Source organism: Macadamia integrifolia, unplaced genomic scaffold (assembly GCF_013358625.1).
Source record: "Macadamia integrifolia cultivar HAES 741 unplaced genomic scaffold, SCU_Mint_v3 scaffold86, whole genome shotgun sequence".
NCBI classification, from domain to species: Eukaryota; Viridiplantae; Streptophyta; class Magnoliopsida; order Proteales; family Proteaceae; genus Macadamia; species Macadamia integrifolia.
In genome coordinates, this window is record NW_024870559.1 from 714,960 (window position 1) to 731,774 (window position 16,815).

The following is a 16,815-nucleotide window of genomic DNA, read 5'->3' on the forward strand; positions in this document are numbered from 1 at the left end:
CCTTTTGATGAGGTGGAGGAGAGAGAAGAGAGACAATAGGAAGTAGGGAATCTCTAATGATTTTTCTTCCTTTTTGTTTCCTATTTTTCTCTTTTATTTCCTTATTTCTCTCTTCTTGCGTAAGAAACCCCCTGGCCAAATTTCTCTTGCTTTGCTTTGATCATTCTTCTAATTTAATGGGAAATCTCCTCCATGCCCTTGGTCTTTAAGTGGTTGGAAAATAGGAGAGCAAAAAAAAAAAAAAAAACAGCAAGAAGTTCAAACTTGAGACCTCCTGGTTAACATGGGATTTTTGCAAACCACAGCTCACCAACTACGCTAAGTAGTTGTTACCAAAAACTAATCTTCAATCACTTAAGGGTGTGAGCAATCGATCCTTGTTGGTATTTGGAATATTCCTTGTACCCCTAGGACAACTACAGAGAGGCTGGTTCTGCATCTCGGTTTAGTTTTGATCCATTATTCTTATTCTGGCCCGAAAAGAATAATTGCGTGTACGGGTGCCAAAACGAATGTGTAATTTTAATTGAATACATCAATCTTGTTCAGAATTTCGTCCTCTTCGCAACCATGAAAAGAAACAAGACATCTTTATGTGTAAAATTAGAGATACGATGCCCGATATTCCTTAAGGCCTTAAAACTTGCAAAAAGTGAGTAAAACCCAAGGTAGCTCCATTCTAAATATGTAAAATGCATGTTTTACTTCCTTAGATTTCACAGATAAATGTGCTCATCAGGAATTATATGGCAGAAGGTGCAAGACTCCCTTATATTGGGATGATGTAGGGGAATGCCACATAATTGGGCCAAAAATGATACAGATGACGTGTGATAAGGTTGATATCATACGGGAGAAGCTTAAGGCGGCCCAATCACGTCAAAAGAGCTATGCGGACAACCACAAAAAAGACATTGAATTCCAAGTGGGGGAGAAGGTATTTCTTAAAATCTCTCCTACCAAGGGTTTACACAGGTTCTACAGGAAAGGCAAGTTGAGTCCAAGATATGTTGGCCAGTTTGAGATCTTGCAATGGGTTGGCTCTGTAGCATATATGCTGGCCCTTCTGCATTCATTCAACAACGTTCACAACGTATTCCACTTTTCAACGTTGAAGCAGTATGCCCATGATCCATTGCATGTGCTAGCTATGAAACCAGAGAACTTGGAGGCTAATATAACTTATGAAGAACAACCTGCTGAAATCTTGGATCGAAAGATAAAGACCCTTTGCAATTGATCCATTGCTTTTGTACAGGTATGATGGGCCAACCACTCACTTGAGGAGGCATCCTGGGAGAAAGAAGATGAAATCCAGGCTAAATACCCTCATTTATTTGGACTACTAGGTAAATTCAATTTTGAGGACAAAATTTTTAAAGAGGGGGTAGATGTAGAGCCCTGCTCCCTAAACCCGATTTATTGACTGATTGGTTCGATTTGGTCTTGCAGGGTCCAAACCAAAAATGATTGATGTGGGTGCCCTATGATACATGACAGCAAGGGTGACATCAAATGCTAGGTGATCGGACAAGATTAAGCTGATACCTGATATGATTCGCACCCCAAAGTCGTGCCCTTGCACGTATCACAAAGCCATGTACGAATAGGAAAGGTATGAGATCTTATTGGATAATGAAACTTGGTCCACGATAGGTGGTGGGAGTGAGATATGCGTAAGAACCCATTTCCCATCAAAATGCAGCAAGGTTGGCCTTGTTTCAACCAACTGGTGGGTGGTCATTGGTAGGTGCGAGACCCATCAGTGTGACCCACCTATAAGGGAAACATGGGTCCTAGCAAGCCCAACTTGGGTGAGCAGGTGTATTTCGGGTTCCTCATCGTAATGAAGTTAAGTGTGCCCGATAATGCCGCTATTTCGGCTGATATCACGATTTAATGTGTTTTGATCCATAAGGGGGCAAAACCAAACAAGCCTTAGTAGATATTTACAATCCAAGGTATAAATAACATTTATTTCTCTTTCTCTCTCCCATTTATGATTTCAGCAAAAGTTTGGTGAGAGGAGTAAAGAAGAGGGAGAAAAGAGGAAGGAGAAGGGAATGAAGAGGGAAGAAGTGTTGCCCCTTGATTTTCGAGGTCGCATCTTGCCTTCTTATCGTCGAAAGAGTGACCGGTGCCTTGAGATCTACGTCATGAGGTAAGTAACGCCATAAACCCTTGGAATATGATGAAACCCTCTTGTGTGTGGTCAAATCAAAGGGTTAATAGGAGCCTTATGTGATTTCTTTGAAGGTTTGAAGAAAGAAATCAAGATTTGGAGGTATTGTGGTGACATTTTGAGTTGGGAAAGAGGATCTTAAGTTTTGGGGTTTCTTGAGCCAAGATATGATTTTGCTCCTCAAAACCTTGATATGAACTTAGATCTATGATATGTTCAAGTGGATGAAGCCTAAAATGTGTGAGAAATGAGGTTGAAATAACCACCTTGGACTCCCAAGGGGAGGAATGAAGAAGGTAAGAAGTATAGCAAAACCCACTGAACACTGGTGGGTAGCACCGACAGATAGTCAGACCCACCAGTGTGACCCCCATGCGGGTAAGACTGGCAGGTACCTAGACCCTCCGCTATAACCCATCGGTCTCGCCTGGACTTTTGGGCCTATAGGTGGGTAGGACCGACGAGTACTCAGACCCGTCTATAGCACCCACCGATTTTGGGTTTGCCCCAGGGTCCTACTGGTGGGTAGGATTGGCAAGTACCAACCCACCGGTAGAACCGGCCAGTATGTGTCTGAGTGCTACCTGCCTAGGCAGTTTGCACAAGTGGGTCTTCCTACCCACATGTATAACCCACTTGTAGTCCAAATGAGATCCGCTTGAGCTCAAACTCATCGACAACCTTCTTCGCGTTATTAAACACGTCGTGACATATCTTACATCATTTTATAGTTCCGAAACAGACATATTCTAAGATCCCTATCTATGTTAGGTTTCGAGACATTCCTTTTCGCACGTTGGATCTTACCCATACCGTGTGTGCTTATTCTCCTACAAGAATAGGTAAGTGGGGAGAGGACATTGATTTTATTTTGTTTGGCATCTTATTCATTCATACATTATCTTGACATTACAAAAGCCATTCTCATGCATATGCTTGATTGCTGTTGGATGCTTTTAGAAATGAACATGTTGTATCTTCAAATTTCCAATTATTTATTACTTGTTGTGAATCTTGAGCATGGATTTATTCATTGATGGATTATGTTGAGGATTTGCTAGAAATGTATGGGATTTCTAGACTAGATGTCGTAGATGGCTTGGAAACGAATGCATTAGTACACCATGGAATAGGACACAAAAGTACTATGCAGTCGTACTATCTCATATAGGAGCATGTGGTTAGGATTTGACATTCCCTCATGCTACGACCCTTCCCAACAGGGGTTTAGGTGTTGGGTTATCACTGAGGGGAAGTACCGATCGCGGACCGCCATGGTGGTTAGAAGTACCCTCGGTTGATCATTAGGACAGTCGGCAACCTTGGTGATATATTCAGAGGGCCAATCATACTGTTTTTATTTTCTACTGTGGTTTGACAACGATTTACTTTTTTTAGTGCTCACGGCTGGCCTTCTCCGACAACCCTATGGGCATATCGTGGGATGGGGAATGCATCTCAAACCCTGGGCATACGTGCACTATGGTTGTGAGTAGCACGCAACTTATGACTTAGTAATGTTGCTTAGGTGAATAGGATTAAAATGAATCACATGCATATAGTATCATTTGAATTGCAATCGCTTGTGTGAGTATTTCTTTCCATTTACTGAGCTAGTGAGCTCACCCCTCGTGCACATACTTTTTAGATGATTTTACAGGATTCCCAGTAGAGAAACAGGAGCCGGGGTCCACTGGTAAAGTTCCAGTGGGAGACAGTAGGATTTTATCACAGAGTTGGATGCCCGTGCGAGTGTTGCGTCTCGGGGCAACAGTAGTTATCACCAAACACAATTCTTTTTTTGTATTCTTTCGATATATATATATATATCCCCTTTTTGTGCTCTCAATAATTAAATTATTATTTCTTATGTAATTACCATGCCTACGGGCCCACATATAAATATACTATGTATAACAATTTGGATATCAAGAGTATATGGGGATCTACAGGTATTTATATATGAAAAGACTTTCGTTGAATTATATAATTATATTTCTGATTATATGTGGCATGCTGTGTTGTGGTTACTATATCAGATGATCCTGGTCGTTTTGGGTTACATGGAGGGAATCCGATCACTGGTTTGGTTCTATGCGAACGGGGCATGATAATATTGCTATTAGAAATCCTGATAGAGGTGTAAGATGGGTAAGCGTCTTACTCACACCACTGGTATCCTAGCACTGGGAGTAGGGTGTGACAATAAAACTGTGTGCATGCCATAGCAATCATGCCTAGATAATTTCAACTGCTCGTATGATTTTATGAATTGTATAACATGTTGAATTATTTATGAATTGTATAACATATGTGACTTATTTAACCTATGTTGTGAACTATGTAACGGGATCCGGTGTGGCTGAGGTGGTTCTGGTACCGTGATCATCGTGTGGATGATTGCATCATGCATTGGGTGAGCGTTAGGGTTAGCTATAGTCGTAGATGCACTTATGGTCGATGGTAATTCAGGTATTGTGTACTCCATGGCTATACTTGGTTATGGGTGCACTTTGTGGCTAATGGTAATTTCAGTATCGTGTATCCCATACATAACTGCTTGTATGCTAAATAGGCTTGGACATGGATGTAATGTGGCCGATGGTGATTCTGGTATCATATTCCATACTAACTATATCTTTATGTAAGGCATGTAGTATATTGTGGTTTGGTTGCATTCCCTATGTTACATCCCCTTGCCAATAGGGGGTAAAGTGTTAGATAACCCAATCGTGGTATGTTCGATGAACCCTTCTGGAATACCAGTTCCGCAGTACGATGTGATTGTTGCCGGAGGAAGAAACTATTCTTGCATAGTCGATGGTAATTTTGGTGTCGTGATTGCTAGGAGGGGTTATCAGGTGTTTGCTGGGTGATTGATAGTCACATTCCGGGACCGACAGACTCCTAATCACGACTAGGGTTTGTATCGTTGGGTGATCGATGTGCGAGCTATGGGACCAGTGATATAACCTAAGGCGTCGTTGCAGCATGTACCCGAATTAGTTGTATGCTAGGTGATTTAATGTAAAATGAATTGCATCATTCTTGCATCATGGACTATGTGTTATGTTTGCGTGAATCCCATCCCTCACTGAGCTAGTTGGAGCTCACACCACGTGCCTGTTGCATTTTAGATGATGATGCAGGTGTTGTAGTGCCACTGGGTAGTGACACTTCTTCCTCTGTGCTCGAGAATAGAGCTAGTGACTGGTGGACACCAGAAGCTGAGGAACACGATCCCGACTATGCTTGTGATACTTGTGCATATGCAGCACCATGAGTTGGGTAGTGATCTGTAGTCATCCTGATACCGTATTTTTGGATGGTATACTTTTTGGGTTATTATATGTATGTTTTGACAGATGTGATGAGAATAAACTTTTGTTATGTAATATATTAACATTAGATTTTTCCCCAACTTGATTATATGATTCCGCTATAATATACTCTGATTCCGCTGCAATTGTTTAGTTGGTTAGGTATTGTGTGATTGTGACAATTAAGGTACTGCTATCAGAGATTCTGGTAGAGACATAAGATGAGTAAGCATCTTATTCAAACCATTGGTATCCTGATGTTGGAAGTGAGGTGTGACACGTATGATATACCTAAAAACATCACACCATTAGATGTCCATCATGTTGCATGAAGGAATGAACACAAACTACCCAAGACAACTATCAGAGGAAGGGAAAGCCCATCAAATCATGGAGTCCCCCCAGAGTAAGCTCCGAGACTCTTGACTTGTTCTACCTGTGCAAGATGGAGATACCTGCTGACCAATTTTCTGACACAACAATTTCTCTCACTTTTGTGGTAAAATGGGGAAGAGTGGATGATGACTATAGAGACCAAAAACCTAGTATCTATAATACTATATTGACCCAAGAACCTAAACCACAATGCGTTGCACTAGCATATCTCTAAACTAGAAAGTGGACCGAACCGGATCATGTAACTTGACGACCACCTATTTAATCAATCTGAATAATTAATTAAATGGATAATTCTAACAACTGCATGTCCAGAATCAAGGATGATTGATGATAGGCCCATGTGGCTCTTGAATCTTATTATGACAAAGAGCCAATTATGACTGTTACCACCCGTAAACCCAACTATCATTCCCTAACTCGACTGGGTAAGTTGACGGTTATATTTACCTTAAGGTAACCATGGTCAGTAAAAATATTTTCCGGTCCTAAAACTAACTTGGGATCAAAGCCTAATGACCGTAGCAACCCTCCGATCCTCACCCTTTTATCTATTAATCACAAGTCCAGGTTGAGCGGAATTTTGCGTCATCGTATGGGATCAATCTTATGTTTAAACTTCGACATTTGTAATTTTTTTTAGAGAACTTTGAACACTCTTTCGTGCTTTAAGCTTCCAATTCAACCGCATCTTGGGTGGCCGTTGATCCCACACTAGTTCGGTTTTATAATTTGTTTACCGTAATGTTGTATGCAATGGTGGGGAAAAGAAAATGGTGCAATAGTCAAGACGTTGTCACCATCACCTTAATAGTGGCTCTTAAAAAAGCTTATGAACTTAACTTAGTTGGTTTAATTTTAACAGAAAAAAAAAAGTAGACGGTGTAAGATTTTCTGGATGCCCTTGTGCTGGTCTATGAATTTCATATTTAGGATTTTTGAGTCTAAACTAGTGGTTGAGAACTGAAGACTGTTGTTGGCAGATGTTTCACTTCTGCTTCTTTTTTTTTTTTTTTTTTTTTAATGTTCTAGGACACTTCTAATTGCCGCACAGCCCACAGCCAGATCACCCACGACCCTCTTGGCCCCACAACACCCTTCACCCCCCCCCCCCCCAACCCAAAAAAAAAAAAAAAAAAAAGTGAAAGATGCAAAAATTCAATATAAATATCAATCACTAGAAATTTTAAAACATGATATTTGTTGTACAGAATTACCAATTTCGAGCCGCCAAAATACCATTATGTTTGATATCAATCCTGCAACCAGGTATTATATGGTTTCAAACTTTCAATACCCAAAAGTGAAGAATAAAAAAAAAAAAAAATCCCCAAAAGTGACCAAAAAAACAAAAACTGGAATATTATTTACATAAACTACTTTATTGTTGTATTCTTGGAAAGCTGATCATGAACCAGTATTTAACATCATGCATTCATTCGGGAGTCCAGTGGTTAGTTTTAGCTATTTTCCATTCATGGAGCTCTTCACTTGGGTCCGTCCACCTGATCAGGTAGATGAGGGCTCAACTGCCTGAGCTTTCCCCTCTTCCATTGCAGATTCTTTTTGTGTCACCTTCCCCAACTGAATTCCTACTGTAGAACCGTCTGTGGAACCCACATTGCTGGAACCATTAGCAGCAGCTCTCAACCCCTTGTTCCTTCTTGCCTTCTGATGCCAGCCAACTACTTTCTCTTGTATATGCTCATCAAATATAGCTTTGTTAAACGAACTTCCCATCTAAAACAACCCAAAACTGGTATCAGTTTACAATTCCGTCAATCAAATAAAAGCAGAATACAGGTAACAATGCAACCCACCTGTGTGACAATGGCATAAAGTGGCAGGGTGCTGTAACTGCAGAGTACCTGAATGAAAGCACTAGAGAAATGGACGAAGAACACTTAGGATTCAAAATAACGACCACCAAATAAGACAAAAACTAACTGATAGAGAAAAAGACAGATGGATTACCCAATGACGAGCCTTGGGATAATGTAACCAACTTGTCCCATAATGCAGGAATCAAAGCCATATTGAACCTAGAATTAACTGAAGCATCAGACTAGGTCCTCCTTATTAACTGAAAAATTTGATTGGTTAACATCATAATGAGGATGAATAGTAAAACATTTATCTGATTACCCATATCCAGAAGAAGAAAGCAATCTCAAAAGAATTTTGGAAGAGGATAATGTGGATTAGAAACAAGACAATTCGAGGTCGACTGAACCAGAAGTGAGCATCTTTAGGTTGAACTATCAAATCCCCTTCAATGGCTACATGTTTCTCAGCAACTTCATGGGCCAACTGAGTAATTACATGCTCCAGCTTAGTACCCACCGCAAGTAGGAGCTGCAAACATACATAGCTCATACTAATTTCATCAGCAGGTCTGATCCCAGAACAGGAATACGCATTCATATTCAAGTACAAAACTCAACTTACCAAAAAAAAATAAAAAAATGCAAATTAGCATGAAGAATTACATTTCAAGACATAATCACATGATCCAAGAATTAAACACACAAACAAATATAAAATTATGTCAGAACCTAGACGCATTTGTCAATTGCTAAAAGCTGCATCAAAATTTTGGTATGCTGAGCCAGCACTATGCTGGAATTTCCTGGAACTTTCTTTTTGATTCGTTCATGCTATAATTATGGCCAAGTATAGTTTATACGCATGGCATTTCGAAACCAAAAAGAAAAGTCGAATGCTATTATCAAAACTACGATGCTTTTTTTTCCCAGTTTAGTAGTCGTGTTTCTGACCTATTTCAATCTTGTGTTCAAAGTTACATCTGGTCAACTCATACTTCATCAGTATAATTAAAATTGCTCAGGAGTTCTTGTTAGGATAAAGAACCCTAGTCTCAGAACCTCACACTTCACCATTTGTGGGACCTGCTGAGAATGTCTATATATTGTATAGTTGACCTTTCTCTGTAGATGCACCTGAATGCCAATGTGATGTTATATCTATAAAGCTAAAACAAAACCAGTATTGCTTCCTGGAATCTGAAGGTGGATCTCATCCCCCCCAACTGATGGCATCATGTCATGGCTGCTCCCTCCCCTCCTTGCTGTGGTCCTCATCTTGTGATGATTTTGATGTTTACTTGTGTTGGGAATATGCCCACACTCCTACATGTGTTTTTGTAATAACAAACAAACAAGTAGCTTTAACTATGACTGTTAAGTGTCGTCTAGCTACGCATATGTTGGATACCCCAAGTCAAGACTCAAAGACCAAGACATGGAGACACAATCAAGAAGCATAGAAGATGGAATGCTAAGAGTGGAGAGTCGAGCGATGATGAAAGGCTTCAAGAATCATATCAAGATGAAGACCCTAGGATAGTCCAGTATACTCTTTGTAAATTGTACACTCTATATGTATATGTGCACGTACACCATGCATTGCATATCATCATACTAGAATGACCTTAGGACATCACTTGACCAAGCATGGAAGTCCATAAGTGGTGTAGAACATATTAAGAAATATATGTTCTAGTGATATTCTGTGAAAAACACAATAACCAGACTCAAGGGCATTTTGGGCAACCTTAGAGTTGGTATCAGGAGATGGACCCTTTATGAAAGTTGTAGGAAATCGAGTCACGATTCCAACGCAACTTGAATCGGGTCAATCCGAAGTCAGACCGAAAAATTATGGCTGAATTAGTGGCGACTGGTCAGTATGACAGTTGTCCGCCAAAGTTTGGACAGAACTGTAGGCGGTCGACCGGCTGGAAGCCCCGGTCGACCAGAACTGTCTGAGGCCATAGCCGGTCGACCGGATGGAAGTCCCGGTGGACCGGCACATGCCTGGAACAACTCCAACGGCTAGTTTTGAACTCCAACGCATAGTTATTAAGGCAGTAAGGTGACGGAGGCGTTTGAGGGTCTTTCAGAGCGCCTTAGCAATAAGACGGGCATAAAGCATCGCCTTATTGACTAGAGCGTTCCTGTGTAATTTTTTTATAAAACCATTCTATTTGACTCAAATCCTAGTTGAACCCTATTACTCATAGAGAAATTTACCGCGCCACCCCCTAGAGAATGCCACAATTATAAGAACACCTCCTCTGTTTCACCAAATTAAACTCAGACCCCCTACCGTCAATCATTGTTAAGTGAAAAATTAAAATGACCAGTATACCCTTATAATTAAAACTCATGTTTTAATAATAAAAAAAAGAAAACTAAAGCTGCAACTCCAGTGAAATAAATCTGTAACTCCAGCGATTTCTTGTGTTGTGCAACGACAAACGAGGCTATGGCGCTCCTACCTAAAGCGGCACGTCTTGCCCTAGTGTCATGGCAAAGGGCGGCGTCGATCCACACAACACTTCCTACGTTGTTGGCGTCGGAATCTTCGTCGACATCGCCAGCCCCATATGCCCGCCCGGCCTCACCAGCTTCGATCAAGGGGCTGTCGAAGGCGACGCAGTATCTGATCTCGAAGGTGGATGATCTGATGAATTGGGCCCGTACTAGATCCATATGGCCTATGACCTTCGGCCTTGCTTGCTATGGGGTTGAGATGATGCACACCGGTGCCCCGTTCCCAGAGGCCACTGGCCTCCGACACAAGTGGGGGAAAAAAAGCTAAAAACAACACACCAATACCTCCCTTCCACAGTATCAGGCACCCAATCCTAACTCGCCATGAAACTGTCTACCGATCTCACAGTCGTCCAAGTGTCTTGATGGAAACCCCTTACAGTTATGGATATCATCTTACGGTCCCACATCTGATCCTTCCTTCCTTCTTCCATCTTCCATCTTCCATCTTCCCTGTCCCTCTCCAGTACTCAGTTTTTCTCTGAAACAAATACGAACACTTGTCGCTAAAAAAACTAACCAATTCAACATTTACAGATCCATGAAATGAAAATAGGATGACCAATAAAATACCCACACACATATGAGTGCGTGCATGTGTAGATCACCGTAGAGAGAGGTTGATAGATTCTACAGTCCATTAAAAAAAGGTGGGGAAAGGAAAGCCGACGATGTCGGATTATTGGACTGTAATGGTGAAATGAGATGGAGAATAACCGACTATTCTTTGCCTTCACCATTACTGCCACAACACTCTCTTCTTCACTCTACCTATTCTCCCTAACCCACCATGCCACTCTGCAAATCCATCACCATTGCCACTCTCACTCTCACTCTTTTTTTCTTCCTTTTCCTCTCTATCAATCACACCACTGCTGCTGCTTCAGGCGCTGCACATCTTGAACCAGAATCGGAGAGTGGCAATTCCGAATGAGGGGAAATGGGTCCACATCAGGAAGCTCCCATCTCGATTCAACCTGAATCTCCTCACTAACTGCTCCGCCTATCCAATCTACGATGATTTCTACCCCTTCTTGGCCAACCACGGCCTCGGCCACAAGACCCACAATCGTGATCTCCGGTGCACTGAATGATTGCCGGTCGTCCAAAACTACTGGAAAATAATAACTTATAACATGGGTATTTTAGGTACTTCATATTTAGTAAGGGCATTTTAGTATTTAAAATAAAATATAATAGTTGACATCAGTATATAAGGTATATTCCTTAACAGTGACTGACGGTAGGGGGTCTGAGGCTAATTTGGTGAAACAGAGGGGGTGTTCTTATAATTGTAGCATTCTCTAGGGGGTGACGTGGTAAATTTCCCTTACTCATATGTTAAATAAATATTAAAGGTTCATACTTCATACCAACGCAAGATATTCATCAAGAAAACAAATCAATAAAGTGAATAAACTAAGTTCATCTTCATCAATAATCAATCATCAATCATCAATATAAATGAACTGATTTAGATATTAACCATATTCTGAACCTTAAACACTAATTTGAAATCAAAATCAAAAAACAGAAATTTATAAGAAATGTTGAAGAAAGACACTAGAAGATTGATTTGTTTTAGGCTTTTGAAAACATTGACTAAACTAGCAAACATAATTAAAAACTGAAATCAAAATAGGGCAGATTAAGAACAAAATGCAATTCAGCAACTGATGACCTACTTAATGGCAATCTCAAACTTGGAAGGAAATAGAGGGAATGGCAGATTAGTAGAAATAATAAGCAGTAGGAAGAATGAGAATAATAGAAGAAAAAAGGGAGGAAATATCACATGTGAGAAGAAAGATGAACAGAACTAGGTAAGGAAGAAAAAGGAGATCAGTTTTCGAATTCCAAGGGGGGTTTATACATTATACATACATATAACCTTTTTAAAAAAGAAGAAGAGATAGGTACAGAGCTCACCGTAGTCTTCAACAGAGTGAAGAACAGAAGAAAAAAAAATCAGGTACTTTGTATGAAGAACAGAAGAAGAATGAAGAAGAAAGAAGGAAAAAAAAGAAAGGAAAAAAGACAGGTACAGGGTTAAGTTAACCGGAGGCTAAAGAAGAGTGAAGAACTGAAGTACAGAAGAAAGAAAAAAAGAAAAAAAGAAAAAAAGAAAAAAAGGTAACGTATGATGAACAAAAGAAAAAAGGGAGAAGAAAGAAGAGAGAAAAAAAAAGGGTACAGAGCTCATCATACTATCGTCGGTTGAAGAACAGAAAAAAAAAAAAAAAAAAAAAAAAAAAAAAAAAAAACACATACACACTCAACGACCACCGTAGCATGAACAAGAAATAACTAATAAGATGAGAAAAACAAAAAACAAAAAACAAAAACATACTTGTAGAGGGGGTTCCTGGGGTGTACGATTGTTTTCCGGAGTAACCTCACCGCTGCCGGAGAAGAAAGAAGCCGAAGCAAGATCGAAGGAGTTCCTGGGGGTACGATTGGTCGCCTGGTTCTTCCTTCTCAAAACCCTCGACTCAAAAGTCCAAAACCTTGGTGAGAATCGTGTTTTGGTTTTTTTGGTGTACTTTAGTTGTTAGAAGTTGATCCCATGCATCTCAAGTGCATTCAAGACCATACACCTACCAATCAAAAATCGATATTTGGAATCTATCTTAAGTAGTTTTTAAAAGTATTAAATTCTAAAATTTTCATAAGGCGCCCGCTTTGTGTATAAGGCGTCGAAGGCGACGCCTTATAGCGCATTATCTTATGATGCGATCGCCTTACATGATGACTGTAATGCATGCTACTGCCTTACGGCCTGTGGACTGCATCAGCGCTTTACTAGCACCTTACCAGCTCCTTAATAACTATGCTCCAACGGCACTTTCCGATCGACCGGAGGACCCATAATATGACCGTTAAAGCCCGATTTGCTGCTTAAAATGATCACCTAAGCTCACCTATAAATACCTATGATGCTCTTAATTAAAGATTAACAATTCCTAAGCATAAGAGCACATTCTAAAGAGCTTTAAGAATCAATAGCCTTGTACTTTACTTGAGCGTCTTGATCTTCGCAATATTATACAGAAAAGCTCAAGTCTCCATCAAAAGTCTTCCATATTCTCATTGTGCAAGTCAAAGCTAAAGAGAAGACTTATAAGGTGTATCATTTCATTTCATATTCATCATTTGCACCACACCAGAGGTAACCCTCTTATTCCACTATCTACTTTACTGTTTTACATGAATTCCTAGATTGTACTTGGGATTTATGTAAGGATCCTCCTATCCTTAAAAGAGTAAGGTGTCTCTCTACCTTGAAGGAGATTGTAAAGGTGTGTCTCTCTGCTTGTAAAGGGGATTTGTAAGGATACTCTTATCCGTAAAAAGCTTGTAAAGATTTCTTCCCTACCTATTGTATTGAAAGGGAAAGCTAGTGGAATACCTTACAAGAGGATCTTGTAGGGAGTGGAATAGACTCAGGTTGAGTCGAACCACTATAATTCTCGATGTTGTGTGATTGTGCTTATTATATCTTATTCCGCATTTCTCATTTACAATCACGCTTGGGACATTATTTTGAAAAGAATTAAAATTCCACTAGTATAACCTATTCACCCCTCTAGGTTATCAATTCGTATCAGAGCGGGAGCTCAAATTATTTAGGACTATTTTAGTCTTAAAAGTGAGTCAAAGACCATGGCCACATCCCAAGGAGCACCAGAGGGTATGAACGCCTCAAGATCCCCTTACTTTAATACAGAGAACTTTTCTTTCTGGAAGTGCAGATTTAAGAACTTCACCTGTTGACATAACATCCTCGTATGGAGGGCCATAGAAAATAGACCATACACCATCACCAAAGTAGTGGATGGAAAGATGATACCAAAAGAAGACAAGGAATGGACAACAGATGACATAGCCCTTATCCAATACAACTTCAGGGCTATCACCTTCCTTCAATGTGCCCTCAACGAAAAGGAGTTCAACCGTGTTATAGCATATGACATGGCCAAGGAAATTTGTGACATGCTCCTAGTCACACACAGAGGTACGAAAGAGGTAAAAGAAAGAAAGGTAAATCAACTTATTTCAGATTATGAGTCATTTTTCATGAAAGAAAACGAAACCATGACTGAAATGTTTACTCGTTTTATTGATATTGTTAATAGTCTTTAAAGCTTAGGTAAGACTTATACTTAACGCTAAAAAGTTTAGAAAAATCTTGAGAGCCTTACCAACAGCTTGGAGACCCAGGAAGACAACAATAGAAGAAGCTAAGGATCTGACGAAGATATCACTTGATTACTTGTTGAGGTCCTTAAAAACTCATGAAGTGGAGTTGAAAGCTGATAAACCAACTCCTGAAAATAAAAGGACTATAGCATTAAAGTCTTCCCAAACCATAGAAGAGGTAAGTGATGACGATGAGGATGAAGAGTTCGACATGGAAAAAGATATATCTCTCATCACAAGGAAGTTCAACAAATTCCTCAAGAAGAAAGGAAGAATGCAATACAAAAACAAATCCTATAGAGACAAATCCTATGGTGACAAAGGTAAATCTAAACTAAAAAACAAATAGACTTTGTCTGACAAAAAGGATGTACTCTGTTTTAATCGCAACAAGCCTAACCATTTCAGAACTGATTGCCCACATAAGACAAACAAGAAAGCATATGTAGCCACGTGGGACTCAAGTGATGAAGAAGAAAAGAGCGAATCCGAAGAAGTCACCAACCTAGCATTGATGGCTCTAGGAGATGAAGAACAAGAGGTATGTCAAACCCAAACTAATTCTCTTGTAAATGACTCGAATGAAGAACTTCAAGAAGCCTTCGAGGCTTTATATGAAGAGAGTCTAAAATTCAAATTAGACAAAAATAATCTGGAAAAGGAATTTGACATTTTCAATAAGAGAGTGGATGCACCAACCTCTAAGGTGAGTGAACTTGAGGAAGAAAACTCAATGCTAAACTCCACCCTTTGCACATTTACCAAAGGGCAAAGAAACCTTGACAATCTTCTTGGATCTCACAAAAAAGGTCCGAATGAAAAGGAAGGACTGAGTTATGATGGACAAAACCCATCTAGAAGAAGAGTAAAGCAAAATGAGAATCCAAGAAGGGGTGACCAAGGTAATCAAGCATCTACCTCGTATGTCAAGTGTGGTTTCTACAAGAAAACAAGGCATTCCATAAACCAATGCCATGCTAAGAAAAGAAAAACCACAAACTCTCAAAATGAGAGACAAAGAACCAAAGTAAACCATGCCTATTACTACAGTCCTCAAAGGAGACAATACAGGCCTCAAGAGGACTCAAGGTCTATGCCTAAATATAGAAAACCCCAACCTCAAAGGGGATATTCTATTGAAAGGACCCAAAGGCAATTCCAAGCTTATAGAACCTACCCCCAAGAGTCTTAAAGATCTCATGGGAAATACCAATCCCAAAGGTCTTGTAGATCTCAAAGGTCTTAAGCACCTCAAACATCATATGGATCATATGAATCACAAAGAACTCAAGGAACCCAAGGTCATCCCAAAGACAAAATCAAAGTCCTAAAAGCTACAAAACCACTTGGGTCCCAATAGGGACATTTGACACTAATAGCGACGGACCCATAAGATTATGGGCACCAATGTACGACTGAACAACTGTTGTAGGTATGCTTGAAGAATAAGGTAGAAATTGAATGGGTAATCGATAGTGGATGCTCCAAGCACATGACATCCAATAAGAATTTGTTCTCAAGCTTACGGGACTATGACGGAGAATGGGTCTCCTTTGTAGATGGTAGCAGAGGAAAAATTGCTAGAATTGGAAAGATAAAACTAGGAGGTATTTCCATTTCTAATGTCTATTATGTGAAAAATCTTAATTATAATCTTTTGAGTGTGAGTCAGCTATATGGTATAGGATATAAATTAGATTTTGATGTTTCTCACTGTTACATTAAAGATGCAAATAATGATCTTATTTTAAAAGGATCTAAGAAGAACAATATTTATGTTTGCATGCTTGAGGAAACAAGTCCCTTGAATGCATGTTTGGTTTCTAACCATAGTGAATCTTCATTATGGCATAGAAGGCTTCGACATGTAAATGTCAAGTTAATCCAAACCATTGCATCCAAGGATCTTGTTAGGAGCCTTTCTAAGACCAAATATAAGAAAAAAAAATTTTGTGATGCTTGTCAAAAGGGCAAACAAACCAAGGTTTCCCATAAGTCGAAGAACATTGTTTCTTCATCAAGACCTTTGTAACTCCTTCATTTGGATTTGTTTGGACCCATTAATGTTTCTAGTTTGAATGGTAAAACATATACGTTTGTGATTGTAGATGACTATTCTAGATATACATGGACTGTTTTTCTTAAATATAAAAATGACGCCTTTGATGAGTTTGTAACTTTGTGTAAAAGACTACAAAATCCAAAGGGCTTTACAATAACCTCTATTAGGAGTGAACATGGAGGAGAATTTGACAATATAAATCAGTTTGATTTATACTGCCACAAGCAATGGAATTGACCATAACTTCTCCGCTTCTAAAACACCTCAATCCAATGGGGTTATTGAAAGGAAAAACAGGTC

At 39.7% G+C, this 16,815-nt stretch overlaps 1 protein-coding gene across 2 annotated transcripts in view; it reads right to left on the minus strand.

Moving 5' to 3' along the window:
• Positions 1–7,055: 7,055 nt before the first annotated feature.
• The window catches only part of LOC122070225 (MLO-like protein 1), a 102,764-nt gene continuing 93,004 nt past the window's right edge, over positions 7,056–16,815 (minus strand). For both annotated transcript variants that reach the window (XM_042634351.1, XM_042634350.1), the window contains exons 11-14: positions 8,044–8,253; positions 7,873–7,940; positions 7,719–7,779; positions 7,056–7,638 (exon numbers count right to left, since the gene is read on the minus strand). In XM_042634351.1, coding sequence (XP_042490285.1) covers positions 7,408–7,638; positions 7,719–7,779; positions 7,873–7,940; positions 8,044–8,253 — 570 coding nt within the window. In that variant the 3' untranslated portion in view covers positions 7,056–7,407. The remainder of the gene's footprint in view (positions 7,639–7,718; positions 7,780–7,872; positions 7,941–8,043; positions 8,254–16,815) is intronic.